General features: G+C 35.9%; 2 protein-coding genes across 2 annotated transcripts; both read left to right on the plus strand.

Annotated features, from left to right (window-relative positions):
- The first annotated feature begins 469 nt into the window (after window positions 1-469).
- Window positions 470-5,512, plus strand: LOC119072148 (fatty acid hydroxylase domain-containing protein 2-like). The gene is made up of 4 exons (XM_037177291.1): window positions 470-685; window positions 3,613-3,683; window positions 3,761-4,216; window positions 4,271-5,512. The coding sequence occupies exons 1-4, from the start codon at window positions 591-593 to the stop codon at window positions 4,612-4,614; spliced, it is 966 nt and encodes a 321-aa protein (XP_037033186.1). The 5' UTR covers window positions 470-590; the 3' UTR covers window positions 4,615-5,512.
- Window positions 5,513-6,384: 872 nt separating this feature from the next.
- Window positions 6,385-13,165, plus strand: LOC119072154 (leupaxin-like). Its single transcript, XM_037177306.1, has 6 exons — window positions 6,385-6,495; window positions 9,229-9,276; window positions 11,949-12,022; window positions 12,100-12,199; window positions 12,569-12,722; window positions 13,010-13,165. The coding sequence occupies exons 1-6, from the start codon at window positions 6,493-6,495 to the stop codon at window positions 13,030-13,032; spliced, it is 402 nt and encodes a 133-aa protein (XP_037033201.1). The 5' UTR covers window positions 6,385-6,492; the 3' UTR covers window positions 13,033-13,165.
- Window positions 13,166-21,027: the final 7,862 nt, after the last annotated feature.

Genomic DNA, 21,027 nt, shown 5'->3' on the forward strand with positions numbered 1-21,027 from the left:
TGCAAGATTTCGATCTAATCCATCGAAAGATTATTTTCGAAAGATTAAATGCAAGTAATCTTTCGAAAAATTAGATTTCAATCCAAAAATAAATTTGGTCCTATATGTAATCCGAAAAAGATTTAAATCTAATCCAGGATTTCTCTCTGTGCAGATAGAATTACTCCAAAGCAACGACGCAAATGCAAACATAAACAACTAATGAATGGTGTTGTTCGGTGCCGATCATAACCCCCAACCATCGATTTCTGTGTATCATAATTTTACTCATCTTCAAACATTATCAAATACAAATAAAATTTCGTTTTTTTTACTATATAGTCAACACACGCCGTGATAACCCCTACCCTTTGAATGCGTATACGTTATTAGCGGACGGCCTCATCGCCAGTGATAAGTTTTTATTCGCACATGTTTGTTTCTATTTTTATTTTCATTGTTTTTTCACTTGTTTTGTATCTTATCAGTCAGTGAAGAGAGTTTATCAATGACAAAAGTATGAGAACACAAGAGCGTATATATAGGCATCTTTGCGTTCGCGTGTAATAAATCGCTAATTGGTCACAGTAGTCAAAAAATTGTGTGTGAAAATGGGAGCTGAAACGAAGAAGGTGTCCGAAAGTGGATTTCTTTTTGGTGTAAATCCGTTGATATATTGGACGGCACTTATATATGGTGTTACAAGGTAAGACATTTGGATTTTTCAATGTCATATTTAAACGATTCATAAAAACGTATAACAATTTTGAACGTACCGGTTTCGACCTTTGTACAATTATAACCCTGAAGATTGCTTGTTATTTCGGTTCGTTCATAATTGTGTCGGATTAATGGAATTTTTTCGTTTTGAATTGTGGGTAAAATTAACAAAATTTGGTAAATTGAAAATGTTGCGTACAAAATTGTCGATCCGAGGCGAGGCCGAGAATATGAGAAAGCAGAAAAGTGTAGAAATTGAGCAAGGGTACGTTGAGGATGGACGTAAAACATAGATCTGGGGATTAAAAATTCACGGCAGTGTTGGCCCGGTTGCAAAATTAGTATAAAAGGAAAATGTTTTTTTGCAACTACTTCAAAAGGCTGCAGTGCTGAAGTGCGTAAATGGATTTCCCTATTTAGGCACTAGTGCGTTAAAGTAATGTTTGGAAAAATGAGTATCCCACTCATGCAGATAAAATGTTGTTTCTAACTTGTGCATACGATTTGTTGGAAACCTCGGCTTTGCCTCGGATTGAGAGTTTAAACATCTATTGCGCAATAGTATTGCCGTAATTTCCACGAAACTAAAAACATCAATTCGCCACACCATTTTTGAAAACATAACCAAAGTGACATTTTGAGCGAGCAAAGTTCTATTTTCTTCCCATGAGAGAAAAAGTACTGCGTTTTTCACACTAGAAATGCCATTTGACCAATCGCCAAAAAAACTCCTGCCATCATAGGGTGAAGAAAATAAGGTAATTTACACCGCACATGTGAAAAGCGTTGTGTTCACATCGGGGAAATTCCGATTCGAGCGTTTCGTGTTGGAATTTGTTATTTTCTTCCTTTGGTCATTTTCTCACCTCAGCTGAAACCATTGTTCCATTGTGTCATTGTTGTGAAAAACAACACCCTCGAAATGAAATTTCCAAACTTTCTTCACTTGGTGAACAAAGAACTATTACCTGACAAGTGATAAAAAATATAAAGTTGCAGTTTTGGGGTTTGTTTATCCGTGGCGAGTTCGAGGCCAACAACTGTACGAAAACTGACTTTAATTTTATCCCGACTTTTGTAATGGATTTCATGTCTTTTGATTTCCCTAGGGTCGAAAGTGGCTTGTTACAACCCTGAGGACACGTTGAAGTTAATTGCGGCTTGACAACTTTCGGCACCCTGGACTTTACTTAAATCGTCGAGGAATGCCTTCAAATAAATTTCTAAAAATCCAAAACGGAATTCTAGATTTTTAGAAATTTATTTGGAGGCATTCCTCGACGATTTAAGTAAAGTCGAGGGTGCCGAAAGTTGACAAGCCGCAATTAACTTCAACGTGAAGTAAATTTTCTTTAATTTATTTCAGTTTAAAAAAATTAGTACAAAAAACATCCGGTAGTTCTAGTATGACGAAATCAATTCAAAAGAGCTATGGAAATTGACCGTAAGCTTTGTTGGCTTTGCCAAGGATCAACAAAATACACACAAAAACTCTGCTTTTCATCATCAATAGTCATTTACATAACAAGGAATAAAAAGTTGAAAAGTAGAGTTTTTGTGTGAGTTTTGTTGATCCGAGGCGAAGCCGATGTCAATAAACACACGAAAACAAGACTTTTCATTCTTATCCTGAGTTGTGGATTTGTAATGGATTTTATATGTTTTTGAAACCCAAGCCAAGTTTCTTGTTTTCCCTAGGTGTGTAATAAGCCACTTTCGACACTACGGAAATCAATATCATTTGAAAAACTAGTGCACACATAGGAAACAATAACACGACTTTACTTTAAGCAGCATAGAACTGACCAATTAAGTTCATTTTATCGGATGGAAAATATTTATAGAAGACGGGTTATTTAACTATGCAGGTATTCGATCATTACCACTTCGAGTGTTTCTATAAAAAATGAATTCATTTTATCGGTCATTCAAGCAGCTCTTAAAATGCGAATTATTTATAAAACTGGAATGTGATTATCGAACATAACGAGGTTAAGAGTGTTGATAAACGAAGTGTAAGGTGACCAGGCACAGAGTAAACATCAAATGTTTGAAGACGAAAAACACTTACCCAAAGATGCTCATTTTCGATTTTTTTTGGAAAAGGTTTCCTTGTTATGAGTTCCGATGACATTCCTGCCACGACCTACATACTTTTGCCTAAATGTTAAAAATAATGAGAATAACAAATATTAGGGTCAGAACATGCAAGATAGAGAGTTCATCGTTATTTCACTTGAGAGAAAATGTTTGGGTGTGTCATTGCCTTTACTACAAAATGTTTATCAAAAAAAAAATCCGAAAATTTAAATCTGAACTTTGTCACTTTACTGATGTTATTGGACCAGAGTCGATGCAACCACAGATATTTGAGGACTTTTACACTTTTTTTATAAACGATTTATCACAGGGCGAAGGTAGCGAAGGTAGAATGCGGAAACTTTCTACGGATTTTGTTAAGTAGAACCAATCGATGGTGGATCATATAGGCTCATTTCTCATTGTGCAACTCGATTTCCAAATGTCGCTGTTGTACACAAAACGTCATTTTTTGGACACATAACGTCATTTTTTGTACACAAAATGTCAAAACAACAAGTATTTTGTTGACCGAAGCAAGGTACTCTATTAATGATTGTTAGGGGCGTCTGCGGAGCGCGCGTGTGCAAATTATGTGTATCGGTGGTATCCAGGATACCGGGAAATTTCTGAAAAAAATTTTAGGATACCGGGAAATCGAATTATAGCTGCACAAACCAGCGGGAAATGTATGTAGCGGGAAGTCACTTTTTGGATACCGGGAAATCCGGGAAATCTTGAATCGGATACCGGGAAGAAAACATAATTTGCACACGCGGCGGAGCGTAGAGCTTTTTTAACGCTGTAGGTTTAATCCATTCGAAATTTTTCCAGGTTGATCGAATTGTTAACGAATACGGAGAATTTTTGGACAAATAGCTGGAATAAGTTTATTGATTATACCGGTAAATTGAGCCTAACCAAGGCCCTACAGAACTAGAGAACTTTTTTTTAATCAAATTTAACTCGAATATTTCTTTAGGGGATGATCCCTTACTTTGTTACGTCTGGGCAACTACAGCTTACACTATGGCCTTGTATTGGACTCTCGGTTCAATATTCATATTAATGGACGTAACCAACAAACCAGAGTTCGTCCGTAAATACAAGACTCAGCCAGAGGCAAACGTTCCACTCGACAAATGGAAATGTTTCACTGCTTCGTTGAGAGTGCTTTTCAATCAAATTTTTGTTGGCATTCCCTATTCCTGCTTACTGTTCCAACTCAGTAAACTGGTTGGTTCTCCCGGCCTAAGAGTTGTTACTAGCTTCCCGAAGCTAATGCTTGACTTGGTCATAATGTCATTTGTGTACGAGATCTTGTTTTACTACTCACATCGCTTACTTCATCACCGGATGTTCTATAAATACATTCACAAAGTTCACCACGAATGGACGGCTCCTGTGAGTGTAATGGCAGTATATGCACATTGGTTTGGTAAGAGTTTATGAAGTTGACATTTGACAATCTTACAATTTGATGTATTTTCAGAGCACATCATCAGTAACCTGACTCCAGTCGTCATCTGCTTAATTTCAGTCAATGCACCACTGTCAACCAGCTGGGTCTGGTTTACGTTAACTATTATTTCAACGCTCGGTGATCATTCCGGCTACCATCTGCCGTTTCTTCACAGTCCCCAGTTCCATGACTATCACCATTTGAAGTTCGTCGAATGTTACGGTGTGAGCGGTATGCTTGACCGATTTCACAAAACTTCGTCAAAGTTCGAAGAATCGATTCACTTCTTACGGCACCGGACTCTCTTGTCGTTCACATCGGCAAACGAATTGTATCCGGACGATTTGGTGACGAAAGCGGATAAAACGGAATAATTTCCTCTCTAAGCTGGTTCCCATACATAAAGTATGTCGCGCAAAATTAACTCTCTTCTTTATACCACCCCACAATGTCAGAGTTGTGTCATAGAACACACTATATCCCCTCCCGTTAGTGACATAGAGTTGTAGAGAGGTGGCGCTGTAGATCAAAAGAAACCACAAAAATATATGGGAAATAATGACAGCGCCACCTTGACACCTCTTGAGTGTAGTCAATCTATGGTTAGTGACGTGAAGACAAAATTCTATTTGAAATGAGGACAATCAGTAAAAATCCAAAATTTTAAGTTTATTGTTCGTCTCATTGATTCTCATGGTTCTTATGATTCTTACGTCAAAAATTGGAGAAAGGAAAGTACCGCAATAACCTGACAGATTCTGCTATGCTAACAGGGAAAGTGCATTGAGAGAGAAAATTTTCATATGTAAGACGAAATGTCGCATACCGACACAACAATAATGTGCTTGTGTTAGTTTGCCTGACAGATGAAACTATGAAAATTCAATTTAAATTTCTCTATCTCTCTATCTCTATCTCAAGTCATTTATAAATCACGTTCGCTTTTTCAGTGCTGCTAGCAGATTTAAATCGTAAATAACTCGATAAATATGTGCTGTACTTCCAAATATACCCCTAATTGGGTATAGGCCACACATTGGAGTCTCCAGAACGCATATCTAGCGAGTTATTAATGATTTAGATCTGCTAGCAGCACTGAAAACAAAAGGATGTTATTTATGAATGACTCCTCTCTACTGTACACTTCAAAGAAATGTCTGTACCCTCCCTTGTGAGTGACATACTTTATGAATGGGACCCATATAACCTGAACGTCTTTAAGTCTGATTCCAATTTTTTACGATTCAATAAAGAAATTTAACACAAAAATTTACAATTTTCAAATTGCAACCATAAAAACACGACTCAATATTCAACCGTCAGCTAACAACCTTTCCGGTTTAATGGATTTAACTTTTGCACCGATTTTTGGTGTTCATAATACTCGTACGTACACAAAAAGATGACTTCAATTCCCGTCACGTTGTTACACAATCGCAAAACTTAAATTAGATTGAAGTACTGCTTGTAAACACTTTTGAAGCATTGATCGGAGAGGAGATGTGAATGTTTTAGAAATTTTCTAATTAAAGAAATTGCGGGCGTGGGAAAGTCGTTACATTTTGGCTCTTTTCAAAAATTGGTGCTCATGGTATCTGCAGGCAATGTGTTGCAGGACGAACGGTCTCTTATTAATATATCGAAGATTTTAATCTGTCATAGACGGCAAGCATATTAACAGTTTTACTATTCAAACTATTAATTCATTTGATAGAAGATTTTCAGAAATTGATTTCGGGAATCTTTTACTTCATTTGTTTAGAACATGCTTTTTGCTATACAAGACATCATTAGTTAGACCTTGCCGTTAATTGTTGCTGTCGTTGTCGATAACAAATGACAGCCGTCTGTAACAGGTTAATACTAAAAAATCAGAAATAGGAAAATATCTTCGAGAAACTGTGAACTTCCTTCATTAAAAATTGATTGAACTGATGATTGCAACTGAATCAGTCGGGCATCTCACTTGGCCTCCAAATTTCCGTTGATTTTCTTTTCGTTGAATTAAGTTGGAAAATCTTTTCAAATGGAACAAGTGTTAAATCGTACGCATAATATCCTTACACATCTGTTACTAATCCAACCAGACGACATAAACAATTTTGATTAATGGATTTTTCATGGATTTGTAACGCTATTATTATTGTGTGACTTGGCACAGTTTCGTGATCATCGTCAGTTGAGTGTCATTCGTTGAAACGACTACACACTTGCGTTAGAAAATTGTGTTACGATCTATATCCACTTCGAAAATGGTAAGAGATTGTCTTGGCTTGTGTGTCCACCTGCATTTATTTTCTTTAATTGAGAGTGACCGTTGCAAAGAGTGTTGGAAAGATTGATTTTATTTTTAAGAAAATTACAACAACGGTAACGGTAAAAACACTCAATTTTGGTTTCGGATTTCTTTTCGGTGAACTCTTTTGTATTGGAAAATTTTACGAATTGGTGACTCAAAATGTTCCAAACCCAAACACGGTTCACAGGAAATTAGTGTTCTTTGGCCTAATTGTTAAAACGAAGTCAGCAGGGCCGGACTGGCAACCTGACGGTCGATCAAAGAATCTCTAAAGCGACAGCCAAAATATTTTCGCCCGTACCTCTTTCCACCTCTTTCAATTTTACCTAATAATATATTGCTATGAGTCAATTGAATGTATAGTTGCAGAAATCTTGCCCCAACCTTTGACAAACTCGTAATTGAGTCTATTACTTCGTCTGATTAAAAAAAATTCTTCACGGTAACTTAGTCTCTATATTCCGGTAACCAAAAAGGTAAATACATTTACCAGTTGTTTGTTCGGCAAAGGTTTGATTTCCTGGTAACCAAATTTTTGTTGAAAATATTTGCTGGTAACGAGGTTACCAGGATAACGCATTTTTCCTTGTCCTCAACGTTCACTTCGTTCGGGCTACAACTTACGAAAAAACCTAAAACCCTTTGGCCTATAACATATAACATGCCAAAGGTACATTGGGCTACGTTTTTTGGGTAAAATTTTCATAGTAGCTCTCCGCTAAGCTTCAAATTTTCCATCAGAAGATGGCAAAACGTTTATTGTAAATTTTCAAAAAACTTGTTCAATTAGAAAATTTACGGCTGTCTCGTGTAACGGACCAGTGGAAACGACTGAAGATGGTTAGACCACGCTAACCTCTGACCGCTACTGGATCCGGAGGTCGAAACAGGATTTTTGTCTTTTTATTCGCTTCACGCGAGCCATGGGAAAGGGAAGAGTATTTTTGCTCTGTTTGTTTTGCATCACTTGATCAAGAGAAGTAATTTTGCATATTAGATGGCGCCACCCCTGGAATTAGTATATTTTCCAGGTAAAATAAAGTTTTGTACCTTTGGCATGTTATATGTTATATGTTATATACACGCAAGCCTCGAAAGCCGTTTATGTTAAATAGAAATACCGTATGACCAAGGGGAGAAAGTCAAATACATTCCACTGTTGCCAGTGTAAAATGTCTTTAAAAAGCATGAGACTGTGTATAACCAACCCACGTAGCGGAGACGAGCCTAAATGAAAACTCATGATAACTCTCATAATAACAAGATGTGATAAACTGTTTAAGTCAGCGCTACATTAGGGAACGTGAGATTTTCTGAATAGAAAATCCAAACGAAAAGTGTAAGTTTGACAGATCCACTGAAAAATATTTAATTTGTGACTGCAAGGATTTTAATTAAACAGAATGTCATTGTGTAGTGTATGGATAGGAGTCCGGTAAACTAATTGTTTTCTCAATCAGGACAATATTTTCCGAGCGATAAGACTTTATCGTCAATAGAAACATCACATTTTCAAATGCTTATCGCTCGGCATATATTGGTCCGATTGAGAAAACAATTAGTTTACCGGACTCCAGAGATCAAGCGCTACACAATGGCAATTTTGTTTAATTAAAATCCTTGCAGTCAGAATTAAATTATTTTTCAGGGAGTCTGTCAAACTTGCGTTTTCGTTTGAATTTTCTGTTCAGAAAATCTGACGTTCCCTAACACGATTTGATCAAATGCCACTTTCTCCGAAAACAGTAGTTTACACTCTATGAAGTGTTAACTGGAACTGCTTACACATTTTGCAACTAATCCCTATAGAGTGCTGTTTATACAGCTGATTATTTTAGTACTCTCAACGGCTAGAAACAAACACCTGGTTCGAATATTATAGTCACCACAAAGACTACTTGGGCTAAGTAAACAATTTTTTTTTTTGCTCATTTATTGTAAATATTTATTGCAAACGAAATTTAATCTCGTATTCTGTGGGAAGTCGTTTACTTTACTTGCCCAACATTTTTATCCTGATGAAATCATTATATTTAGATCCATCGAATCAGAGTGTTAAATATAAGAGGCCGTTAAATACAAAATTATAATCTGTCGGTCGATGAAAAGATGAGAGAATTTTGAGTGTTAGGTTTTTCATAGCTACACAGTAATATTGCTACCTAGCACTTCTCTATACAAAATACACTGGCCAGCGAGAGAATGAAAGAAAACAACGAAATAATAAAATTGAGTGCTGGGTGCATAACGCGGTGTGTTCGAATTGATCATCAAAATAAAATTAATTTTAGCGTTGGAATATTTTTAATTTATTAAAAATAGTAACCACCTCCGAGTGGAAAGACAAGAATATTGAAATGTCGTAACAACATAATTTTAATGAGATATGCCTTCTCATTCTTCGTTTCGTTTCAAATTGGACATAAATAAACTTAGAAAAAGAAGCGAAAAACGAGAAGAAAATTCAAATAAATTGTGTGGTAAAAATGAGAACGGCTTTAATTCACCGTATCATTGTTTATTGTTTTGATGTTAATAAAACAAAATGAAAACCAAAATATTTACAATATTCAAGGACTGATGTGTGTTGTGATGGTGTTGATGATAATGACTGTGGTTTTTCTTTGCAGATGTACGAGACGTTATTTATTTAGTTGACTAATTTACTTTTTCTTTTTTGATATTTTAGCCTGATCCAGTCACCTGTGCGAAATGCAAAAAAGCTATCGAGGGAGAGGTATGAGAGAGATTATTTTCCTTAAATTAATAACGAGTAATGGACGGTTTTGAATCATGGGTAAATATACCCTGGTTGATTTTTTCCTGATGTTGGAAGGTCATACGGAGAGTAAAACCTAACTTTTGTATCACTAGACATTAGGACCTGTTTCGTAAAACACGGACAATTAAGGAGAAGATCCAACCTCCAAAAACTATGTATCTATCTATTGAGGAATCCAACTGATATTTTCAAGACCGGTAAATCGGTAATACCGTTTACCGGGATTCAGAATTTCGCTACCGGTTTTTTCGGTATTTCGTCTTGTTAAAAGAACACTATTTTCGCAAGAAATAACTTGGCATAATTAAGCCTGAAAGTGTTTTATATAAAGAATTATGATTCGCCCTCAGAAAACACAATTTTAGTTTTATCAGAGTTTTAAAAGTAATCGATGTTCTCAGTGCCCAATGAGTGTTTTTTAATTTGGCGCTAAAGCTTTTTTCAAATTTTGCGCCAAAACATTATAAACTGAAGATACTTAATTGACTGAGAACATCGATGATTTATACAACTCTAAAAAATCTCAAATATGTTCAGAACTAAACAAAATCCGCTTTAACAATAAATTGATCCGTCAAATCAAAGGATGTTTATTAATCTTCCAATACGAAATGCGTCAAACTACTACTAACTGACTATTTGAGATTTATTAGAGTTTTAAAAATTCATCTTATCATTTCTCTGTAGTCAAGTAGTGTTTCGAGGTTATGATATTTTGGCGGGAACCGCAACTTTTTTGACACAATTTTTTTGTTATTTCTGTAACGTTTACAATCTTTGCAAAACGATTTTGTTTCTCTTCGCAACGTTAAGTCCGGAAAAAATTTTGTTCCTCTTTATAACGTTAAACTGAAATAATTTTTCGTAATATCAATTTGGTTATGAACTGTACCTACCAAAAAAGCAAACGAAGTGAAAAAGTGAAACTTTTCTGATAAAGCTTTAACTTTAAAGTTAAGGAACCCTGTTTCTCAGGGTGAACAAACTGTAAACAATTTGTGTGTGGAATCATTTACAAACAACAATAACAACCAAATCAGAAAACATGTCCAATTTCCCTTTTCTCTCTCTGACATACAAAGTTGTTCTTTGCGACTGTAGCGGGCGTTCAACCAACATTTTTCTTTTACATAGGAATTTTTAGATGTGGACGTCTTAGGACGAAATGTCAGTGGAGTTGCAGGAAACAATTTTGCCTTTGAACGTCATTATTAATTTTGGCTCTAAATATCGAAAATTTGCTAAACAAAAAGTAGCGCACGACTACAGCAGCCCAACTAGGCAAAAAATACGTCACAAAGTTGTGCGGGTCTATGCATATATTAAAAATGCATAAATCACTGACATTTTTGATATGCTTAATATCAAACCTTGCACATTTTCAAGACCGGCAAACGTTCGCGATGTTAATTGTAAATTATCGACCCTGCTACTTCTTTTGATGTAAGCATCGTAATCTTGTACTTCATTGGTTTCAGCAACCATTTTGCTATAAAGAGCACATAATTTAGAGCCCATTGCTTTTGTTTGCTGTCTCTATCGATAACAGGTGACATTTCTGTTGACCGTCGTCGCAAGATTATTAATAGCAAAGTCTCTATACCAGGCAAAAGTTGACCGATTTTTAAACGTTGGATTCGTTCCTTACATCCGCCGTTTATACAATGACAACAAATGAATGAGGGTGATATGGATTTTTATTGTGCGCGAAATTTTTGAAAACGCAATGATTTTTGTGGAAATTTTTATTTTTTTATTTTTTTTGATATATATTTGATCACCCTAAATACCTAAAACCTGAAATACCTTTAAAAAAAAAAATTAAAAAATTTCCACAAAAATCATTTGCGTTTTCAAAAATTTCGCGCACAATAAAAATCCATATCACCCTCATTCATTTGTTGTCATTGTATAAACGGCGGATGTAAGGAACGAATCCGACGTTTAAAAATCGGTCAACTTTTGCCTGGTATAGAGCCTTTGTTAATAGTCTTAATCCCAAAAGTATTCCTCTAATAAATCACTCTCAATAAATCATTCCCGAATGATGTTTACAAACAATAAATCAGATATGTACCGGTCATCAGGATTCCAATGACCACTGACTGGCATAGTTTTCATAATTGAAATTCCCGACAATTCTCTGAAGCAGGCCCTGAAGTGTGGTCGTAAAATTTGAAACTCATTTTGTTTAGAGTAAATACTTACTCGGACAGCCTTTGATATTATAACGAAACGACGGTGAGGAGACATTTTCGTTTAGCACACTTACACTTCATCAATCAATTGATATGTGAAATGGAAATGTGCCAGGAAAAAGAATTCGGTTACATAATTGGAGGAATTTTCATAGAGAAATTTAACAGATTTTTAAAATTCATATTTACGTGGGATGTGTTTAGCCATTAATGATGTTTGATAAAAGAAGAAAATAGCCGCAGGACAGAAGATATGAGTAATAACAGCATTTGAGTGAGAGTTTAGTTCTTTTTTCGTAATCGAACAATAACTCTATCATCGTAGCACAAAGCACCACTGTAAACAAGTGATTCATCCCATTTTTATAGCCTATTCAATCGTCATTATAAAATGAAAGAAAATTCTTACAACATTCCATGTTCTTTCAGTCACTAACCGCATTGGATCAAAACTGGCATCCAGAACATTTCGTGTGCAAACTTTGTGAGAAACCAATTACAAGGTAACAGCAACGTTTGTTTCGTTCAACTATTTATAGAATGCAGCAACGTTTCTAACACAAAAATGTTTATTATCCAGTGAACAGTTTGTTGAACATGAGGGCAGTCCAGTTTGTGGTAAATGTAATACTGCTAAGCTCTGCGAAAAATGTTTCCAATGCAAAAAACCAATCACTGGAGTAAGTACACAAAATGGGGCCGTTCATAAATGACGGTCTATTACATGGGAAGGGTAAGGGTTAAGCGTGGTACTTTAAGAAAACATGGGGCCCGGCCAGTAAGAGAGTAAAACGCTTAGAAAATGTTTCGGACGACATTCATGAACGACCCTAAACGGATATTGTTTTACTAAGTCCAATAAATAAGTTGCATTAGTCACTCCAGACCCGTAGCCAGACTTCGCGATCCAGACATTTTTGAGAGAGTGAAAAAGGCCAAAAAATATAGTAAAAATTACCATGGTTACGGGCCTGAGTCACGCAACATCTATAGACGTGAAAAATTGATCCTTCTGAACGATTTCTCAATTTTCTGTTTGATATTTTTAGAAAGTGTTGAAGGCGATGAACCAAGTTTGGCACGAAGATCATTTTGTATGTTCCGGACCTTGCAAGAAACCACTGTCTGGAACCGAATTCTTTGAACGCGAATCAAAGCCCTACTGTAAACCCGATTTCGACAAATTGTTCGGAGCGAAGAAAGGTAAGAGAGGAATATCATTTGAGAAGAGTTTCAACGGATAATTCTAAAATAAGAAATGACCGCAAAAAATTAAGAATATTCCAAGCAGTAATAGTTCGAGGAAAAGTATTAAAGACGCCATTGATCGGTCAAACAGAGACCTATCGGTTCCCAATGAAGTCCTATGTTAAAGGTTCAAATATTCTTCAAATAACAATTGAAAGGTCTCTTGATAAAGCTCATCTAAAGCTCCCAACGACGAGTTCAATTCTACGTCCCAATATTTGATTTAAAAAAAATATTTTCAGCGCCAGCCAAACCACTCAAATGAACCAATGTACCATCCATCAGCAGAATTACCCAACATATGAACATACAACAATGAAGAATTAAGAGGATCATGACTTTACATTTGAGATTTGCTCGCTTTCATATACTGAAGCGAAATTTGAAATAAATTTACGAGAAAAAAAACTTTTTTGTTTGATTTATTTCGTCGATGTCCGATAGATTTCAATCCAGAACTGATGTTACTTCCTGTATATGTTCATACACTTGAAGCTAACAAACTGCGGCGTCTTTCTCTGTGCATAAAATTAGTAAGTGCAACAACTAACGAGCAATTGTTTGGATGAAAAACGGAGCATCATGTCCGGAGCGATAGCGGAGGACTTGACGCAGTCTAACTTCCAAAAAAAGAACGAAGAAATTTTTTTGAGACGCGGCAACTATATATAGGCGAAAATTTAAGTTTCTTTCCTTTGGCCTGTATCACCACAAATCCTATTCTATCTTATTCGCGCTTTAAATACGAGCAAAACGAGCTATCACTCGACTATGTAACTTTAAAATTGCCGGAGATACATCGTTTTGAAGTTGGTCATTTTGATAGAAAATGCACCAAATTAACGTTTTCCAAACAATCAAAATCTTTCAACTTACTCTGTATGTTTCAATCTGTCTATCTGTCTATCTGTCTATCTATCGACGGTCGATCTCGGAAACTAGTCAGCCAATCTCCATGAAATTTTGCAGGAACCTCAGGGTGGGCATAAAAATGAAAATGTGATACGCCATTACCGCAGGAAAAACCAGAATTTTGTTTTATTGGCCTCGAAGTGGTTTCTGAGTGTGGTTTTCGAGGGTCGGGAACGCGTTTTCGGCTGTAGCTTAGCTGTATTGAAACCTACAGAAGCGTGTGACCCATCAAATGGAAGGTATTCGTAACACGATTCAAACAAAAAAATAATTAAAAAAATCGGGTCAGATTCGTTTGAGCTAGAGTGATTAGAGTGACCAAATTTTGAGCTACTCGAGCGTAGGATGAAAGGACTAATATTTTTGCGATTATGAGAGATAGAGAGTTACTTTCTTCGGCAAAGTCTCAGAGTTTTACGAGTAGAACAGAGGGGCATTTGCGAAAAATGTCGAAAGTTGGAAATGGGTGGGTCAATTGGGGTTTTGGAGATATTTCTTGAATGGTGGCAGATAGAGAATTACTTTCTTCGTCAAATTTTCGAATTTCGTCAAATTTTCGATTTTCGTTAAATTTCGTCAAATTTTTTAATTTTCGTCGAATTTTCGAATTTCGTCAAATTTTTGATTTTCGTCTGCCAAATAATCTGCCAAATAATTTTTACAAAAAAAATTTTGACTGGAAACAACCAAAATTTTACCAAAAAAATCTGCGTCGCAAAGTGGCAGATGTTCGGGAACAGACCAGCAAGAAAATTTATCTGCCACATGCAACGCAGATTTTTTTGGTAAAATTTTGGTTGTTTCCAGTCAAAAATTTTTTGTAAAAATTATTTGGCAGATGATGAGAAAACCTAAGCCAGCTTGTTTGAACTAATTGGGTGTAAAATTTAATTTTTGCGTAACGAAGCTGAAAGCGTCAACTCTAGCGATATCATTCATTTTAGAAATTGTATTTCAAAGACTGCGTCACACTTTTCTCGAAGAGATTTTTGTTGGGATAATTACAGCCGTGAACGCCATAAAGTCAAATCGCCAAGATTTTTTTCGGCGATTTATCACATTCAGGTTTTTCTTTACACTCTGGCGATTATTCTTGGCGTTTCATCGCACTTTGACGATTTTTCTTGACAATTCATCATTTTTTGTTGATTTACTAAATCACCATGAAAATTCACCAGAATGTGAAGAAACGTCAAGAAAAATCGCTAGAATCAAAGTTTTATTTCTTTATGTTTCTGTGCGTTTCTTCACACTTTGGCGATTTTTCTTGACGTTTCTTCACACTTTGTAGTCTATCGCAAACAAACTACTTTTATTAAGGTGGTGAAAGAATTTGTAATTTACATGTAAATTACAGCGCAGTCAGTCAAAATGTAGGATAGAGTATGTAGAATACAAAGAAATAAGAATTTGACACAGAGAGCTGATGGTTGGTTTGCTAGAGAGAGTATTGTCAATTGGCAAGAAAAATCACCAAATTGTGAAGAAACTCAATAAAGACAAATTTTCGATTCGATCAACGCATATTCTCGTATTTTTTCGGCCTAAAACATTTCGTGCATTGCGCTAAATTTTACTGTTTCTTCGGTCATTCTGTAATTGCATCACCGAGGTGTATAAAGCAAGCAATAAAACTAATATTATCATTCGCTTTGTCCATCTTCACGAGGGTGTGTTAAAGTTTTATTGCTGACATTATGGAACTACAATAATTTCTGGGGTGATATCACACCTTGATAAGCAGTTTAATAGTGTTGTCGGAAAGTACGTTGAACTGTTATCGAAAAAAGTAATCTTCCGGACAAACGATGTATATTCATCACCCGTTCGGATCAACTATCACAGTTTGAAGTGTGCCGCACTTTCATTGCATGCACAATCCAATTTCCCTAAATCCATATAAGATCCGAAGTGACTCTTTGAGATGAGTTAATTTTTCTGGATCATACAATGCTATACGATGAATCGATGGGAACGTCGACAGTTTTTGTTACCTACTCTACCGATTTCTACAAATTTTATTTAACTTCCTAAAGAAAGCTTTTGCGATATTTTCCTCGATTTTCTTTTCTCCTCCTGTAAGTTGCAACATGTTCTCCGAAAATTAGTCACGACTGAATGGAATTCCTATTGTTTGTTGTATACATAGAGCTCTATTAGCCGGGCACAAAAACAACAATATACACAACATTCATCTCAACAAATCCATATGGTAGCACTACAACGCACACTTTACTTGTCAGTCGCTTTTTTTAATGGCATCAGACAAGACACATAACACCCAATTCCTTTATTTTTCACTTCATGACGATGCTCCACTAACATGACGGCACATACACTCCCGGTGTATATAAAATGTGTTTTTTTTTGTCGTGAGAAATGGAAGATGTTCGTTCCATTGTTTGTTCGTTAGGCAAACGTAATTTTTATTTCACTTTCATTTCAGAGCATATAGCTACCTACCCATATAAAAAAAGGTGCCACGTTTCAGTTCGTGTTCGGTGCTACACATGTTACCTCTTTTTATCCATTACAAGTTTGTAGTCTACTCGTATACCGAGTGATACACATATATCCCTATTTTGAGAAACACAAGTTCTCCCATTCAACAATTGCACATCAAATAACTTCCCTTTCATCATCAGTGCACAGAGTGTACAATTCCCCGGCAACAGTGTGCATACAAACCACTTATGTAATTCAATGCTAACAATGAAATCTTTTATATTCCATATTTGAGTTCCGATGTACCAGGAGTACATTAAATCCATTATGTTTCATTTTACGGGCAAAAAAGAGAACTTTTCGTAAATAATGACAGCAATTTCAGAGTAATTGCTAATGTATGTCACCGTTCTTTTGTTGTAGTTGGAAAATTTTAATGGAGAATAGAGATGGGAACTGCTTCAAGAGAGCTGGTGCAATTAGTTGCCGTTTCTGAACAGGACTTTTAATTCTAATTTCATTCATTGCGATGGTAGTTTCATTTTCGTTCTAAAGGCAGTTTTGTTTCAGAATTGTATTGAATGACTGTGTATAAATGAATGTACTATCTCACTGTACCCGAGTGTTTTATATTTCGCAAAAAAAAACTCGGTGAGTTCGAAAAGCTTCTGTACATCTTAATTTCACTAAAAGTTTGAAGAAATGGAACGACCAGAACGCAATTTGCATTTTTTTCCATCTAGTACTTCATTGTACAGTTCGTGAAAATGTTTCAATGTTTGAGAACAATTCATTCCAAAACAAACGAGAGCTAAAATTTTTCCTTAATTACGTTCGTCAGCCTAAAATTTAAGCCGGCCTTAATACACTAAACCGATGAATCAAGAATTTTTCCAGAAAAAGATCATGCTCAGAAACTGAGGCCTATTCTTTCGAAGGAGTTATCGGTTGTCGGTACTGAATCAGTACTACTGATTGTAAAGAAAAAAAAAGTTCAATGGCTAAATAATGATGATTAGATTGACGTGAACTTAAACCCATGGTATGGTGGTAGTAGTTTTGTAACTCGGTGGCCCTTTGGTTCTTTAAGAATTTTTTTGTTTCATGCCGCATGTCGTGTGGAACAAATATTTTTTTCCGGATAACGGAAAATTGTTTTTTCAGTCGGAAGAGTCACTTATATGAAAACTTTCAAAATCGAATCTTTTCTAGGAAGTATGGCCGATATTTATAGATCGATGCTTATAGGCAACTTGACAAATTTCAATTTAAGTTCACCCTTTGTGTTGATTTCACTTCGCAAAGTCCAATAAAGCACTCCAATAACAGGCACAAGAACAGATTTTTATAACGGTCATTTGGCCTTTTATTTTGTATGGAACATCCGTAACGCAGTGGCATATACCAACATAAAAAATTCGGTTCTTGTGCCTGTTCTTGGAGTGCGTTGGCACAGTAGACACTAGACATTTCTTACGATTTTTGCCATTTTTTCGGCTAACATTAAAGATTTTACCAAGTTTGAAGTCACCAGAGGTAAGTTTCCTATCCTAGACGATTTTTCTGGTTCGCTCTTGGTCTTTTCTTATGAACTGACCCGCTGTTACCTAAACGAACGGCGTTATGCACTAACTGTACTTAAAAAAAGATCCAAAAGATACACATCAGGATACCCATGAAATTTTAGGATACAAAAAAAAAGTACGGTTAATGTATGACGCCGTTACTATCAATAGAATTTAGAAGTGACTGGATGAAAGGTTTCGTAGGAGACTTGTGTTTTAAATATCACCCAGCCTCCGGCACCAAATCTATTACTTCGGTAGTTCTAACTAACATAATATCTACTATAAAAGGCCTCACTTGGCACAGATTATCGCTTTATTTTTGCCGTTACTGTCGCTAACAGCTGCCTTTCATCATGCACCATTGAGTATTCAATGTTCAAACTAGGGAAATGATTCCCTATTTTCAGTTATTTCCAACGAAATGTGTGCTAGCCGTATTAACAATTCTTCTGAGAATACCGGCAGAACGTTGTAAAATTCACGTTGAAAGCACTTCTTGATTGGTTAAAGTGGTAAATTTCTACCAATCAGCTTCTTCTACAGCTTTCAGTTATTTTTGTACGTCTGCTACATCTAAATAGTTCGTGTGCGAAATGAATTACACTTTTTACCATCATCATCGATAGGACTGTACAGCTACGTCGTTGTTTATCGCATGTATATATTTATATATAGATGAAAATGAGCACGAATTCAATTGAATGAAAACGTTAACGACCAATCAATTTGCAGTGATTTCAACCAACAACCATACAATATGTTTGGTTGAAATATACAACAACAAGCAGTCTACCTTCTATGGCGTACACAGATTTTCGTATTAACCAAATGCATACTTCAACACGGTTCCATGCGGATGTATTTATTCTCATCTCCCGTGCTGGTATAAAAATTGTGTAACATGGGAACTATATAGATGTGCAAATGGAAACATGTCGTTCATAGATTTATAGGGAAAAAAATGTGTGTAAAGGGGGAGAGAAGAAAATGGTAACATTGTGGCGAAGCTTTACTGGTAATTCTGTGAAAGTTTTTGCAGACAAATGAGCTGTATGGCTTAGTGCATGAATCCAGACCATTTTTACATTATTTTTCATCCTATTGTTGATTGTAATTAATTATTTTTACACACGCTATGATGCTTTCCCTCCTATATCCTCACTCGTACGATGGAATAATAAAATGAAATTCTCATGGTTTGTAAGCTCGTAGTATCCACACACATATACCGGAATTATTATTTCCAAAATATCCTGTTACTGCTACAGTGCTACACACACATAAACGGGCGTAACCCAATCTTGCAATGCATCATAAACCTTAACAATTACAATTTAGTTTCTAAAACAGAATCTCATCTTTACAATATTCCGAAACATATTAACCCACATAACATCGTCGTACCCCCTTCCACCCAATGGCACACAAACCAGTACCACTCTTCTCTGTGAGCACCGAATTATAAAATGTGTTTTCCACCTTTGTAGCCATTGATGTCCTGTGTATTTCAATGCTATGTGACATCGCCAGCAACTTATATTATTACCCTTTTGTCGCTCTTTTGTATACATGTAATTATATATCATGACAACAACAACAACTTGCACACAACTCACCATGATGATGGTATGGTGTGTACACTGTACACCCATTTTATTATGTCGTTAAAGTTGATTATGACTTTTATATTTCAAAATGAAGCTGTTGAATCGTGTTGTTACATTTATTTTAGCTTTTCTAACATCAGAAAAGATGTTTTCAGCTATTTGCTAGTTGTATTAACTACACAAAATGCACATCGTGCACATAAGGGAAATCAGGCAAGAACCCCTTATAATGCGAAATGTGACGCCAGTCCCTGTGTATGAGTACAAACGAAGCGCTGATAACATTTTAGGTGAAGAAAATTTCGTAAAAAATTACATAAATTACATCACGAAGTGGCAGATGATTCGGCTGTCTTGCCTTTCTTATGTTCATTTTTTTTTTAAATTTACTCAACCATCTCACTATAGTCTGAATTTATAAGAAAGGAAACCAGAAAAATTGAAAAATTCAGCAAAATTCTGATGTTCTAGAATTAGAAAGATTGTGGACTATGGCGGGCGATGGAATTGTGAGAAGGGAAGCCAATTAAACAGTCAGAAGTTGTCAAAGGCCTAGAAGCGGATTTTACAAAACTACTCAGAATGAAAATGAACACAAATTAAAATACTGAGAATAGTCGTCGTCGTTTCTTGAAGAAAATTGGTTCCAGAAATCAATTGCTAAAAGCCTGAAGTAACTGGTAAAATTGTCTTCAAACTCATGGGAACCTTCTGGCCGCAGATATCGAGGTCTTACAAAACATCACTGAAATTTTGGAATTAGACTTCATTTGGTAAGATTGTTGCTTTCGACGAAATCTTGCGCAACTAAAGCTGCACAACACATTCGTGGGAAGTTATCGAGCTTGGAAGAATTTCTCGGAATTTTACGAACCAATTTTTTTGTGGACAAGAGATTTCCCGACGTTTCGGTCTCCTCTGCCCGAATGTCCAATTAAAAATTGAGTTTCCCCAAGCGCTACACGTGTCGTGCCTAATATATAGAGGGATTTTTTTGAAAGTGGACCAGGCTCCGTCGGAGCTATTTTTTTTTTGCGACGGTTTGTTCATATGCCCAGATAGCCCTTGGCCCCAATAGTCCAAAACCGCAGTCGTTTAATTTTCATGTTTGCTTCAAGGCTGGTGGTGAAGGTGTAAAGGTCGAAAAAAGGGTGTTTTTTGTAAGTGATTTACTACCGCTACAGACGATGGACACACATGTGTGGCGGCTCGTTGGATAGGTACTGTCCAGGAGACCTGGGGCAAAGAGAAATATCAAATGTGTACTCAAGCACTATTCGAAAATAACAAAAAGGATGTAAATTTTGATGATTCCGTCGGAGCCTGGTCCACTTTCGAAAAAATCCCTCATAACTTTGCACTCAGCTTCATACAGGGGCGATAATACCCTCTGGTCGATAGTAGGGATGGGAGGCGTTCAAAATTATCGATATCAATCGAAAGAAATTATCGATAATCGATTAATCATATCGTTATCGATAATTTAATAAATCAAAATATCGAAATTCGATAATTATCAAAATGTCGATAATTTGATATTTATCCGAAAATTCATGATAATATACCGATATATCGGAATATATCGATAAATATCGGATTTTCGGACCGAAATATCGAATTATCGATATCTTGATAATTATCAAAATATCAATAATTATCGATTATCGATATTTTTTTGATAATTTTCGATAAAAAAAAGTCGATAATTATCGATTATCGATAATCGAT

The sequence above is a fragment of the Bradysia coprophila genome (assembly GCF_014529535.1).
Source record: "Bradysia coprophila strain Holo2 chromosome IV unlocalized genomic scaffold, BU_Bcop_v1 contig_81, whole genome shotgun sequence".
NCBI lineage: Eukaryota > Metazoa > Arthropoda > Insecta > Diptera > Sciaridae > Bradysia > Bradysia coprophila.

Bases quoted from the DNA above. Each gene is read 5' to 3' on its own strand.
- LOC119072148 (XM_037177291.1), top strand. From the start codon at position 591: ATGGGAGCTGAAACGAAGAAGGTGTCCGAAAGTGGATTTCTTTTTGGT. The intron at 686-3,612 runs GTAAGACATTTG...AAATTTTTCCAG, and splicing joins CTTATATATGGTGTTACAAG to GTTGATCGAATTGTTAACGA. The intron at 4,217-4,270 runs GTAAGAGTTTAT...ATGTATTTTCAG, and splicing joins AGTATATGCACATTGGTTTG to AGCACATCATCAGTAACCTG.
- LOC119072154 (XM_037177306.1), top strand. The intron at 9,277-11,948 runs GTATGAGAGAGA...ATGTTCTTTCAG, and splicing joins AAAAAGCTATCGAGGGAGAG to TCACTAACCGCATTGGATCA. The intron at 12,023-12,099 runs GTAACAGCAACG...TTTATTATCCAG, and splicing joins TGTGAGAAACCAATTACAAG to TGAACAGTTTGTTGAACATG.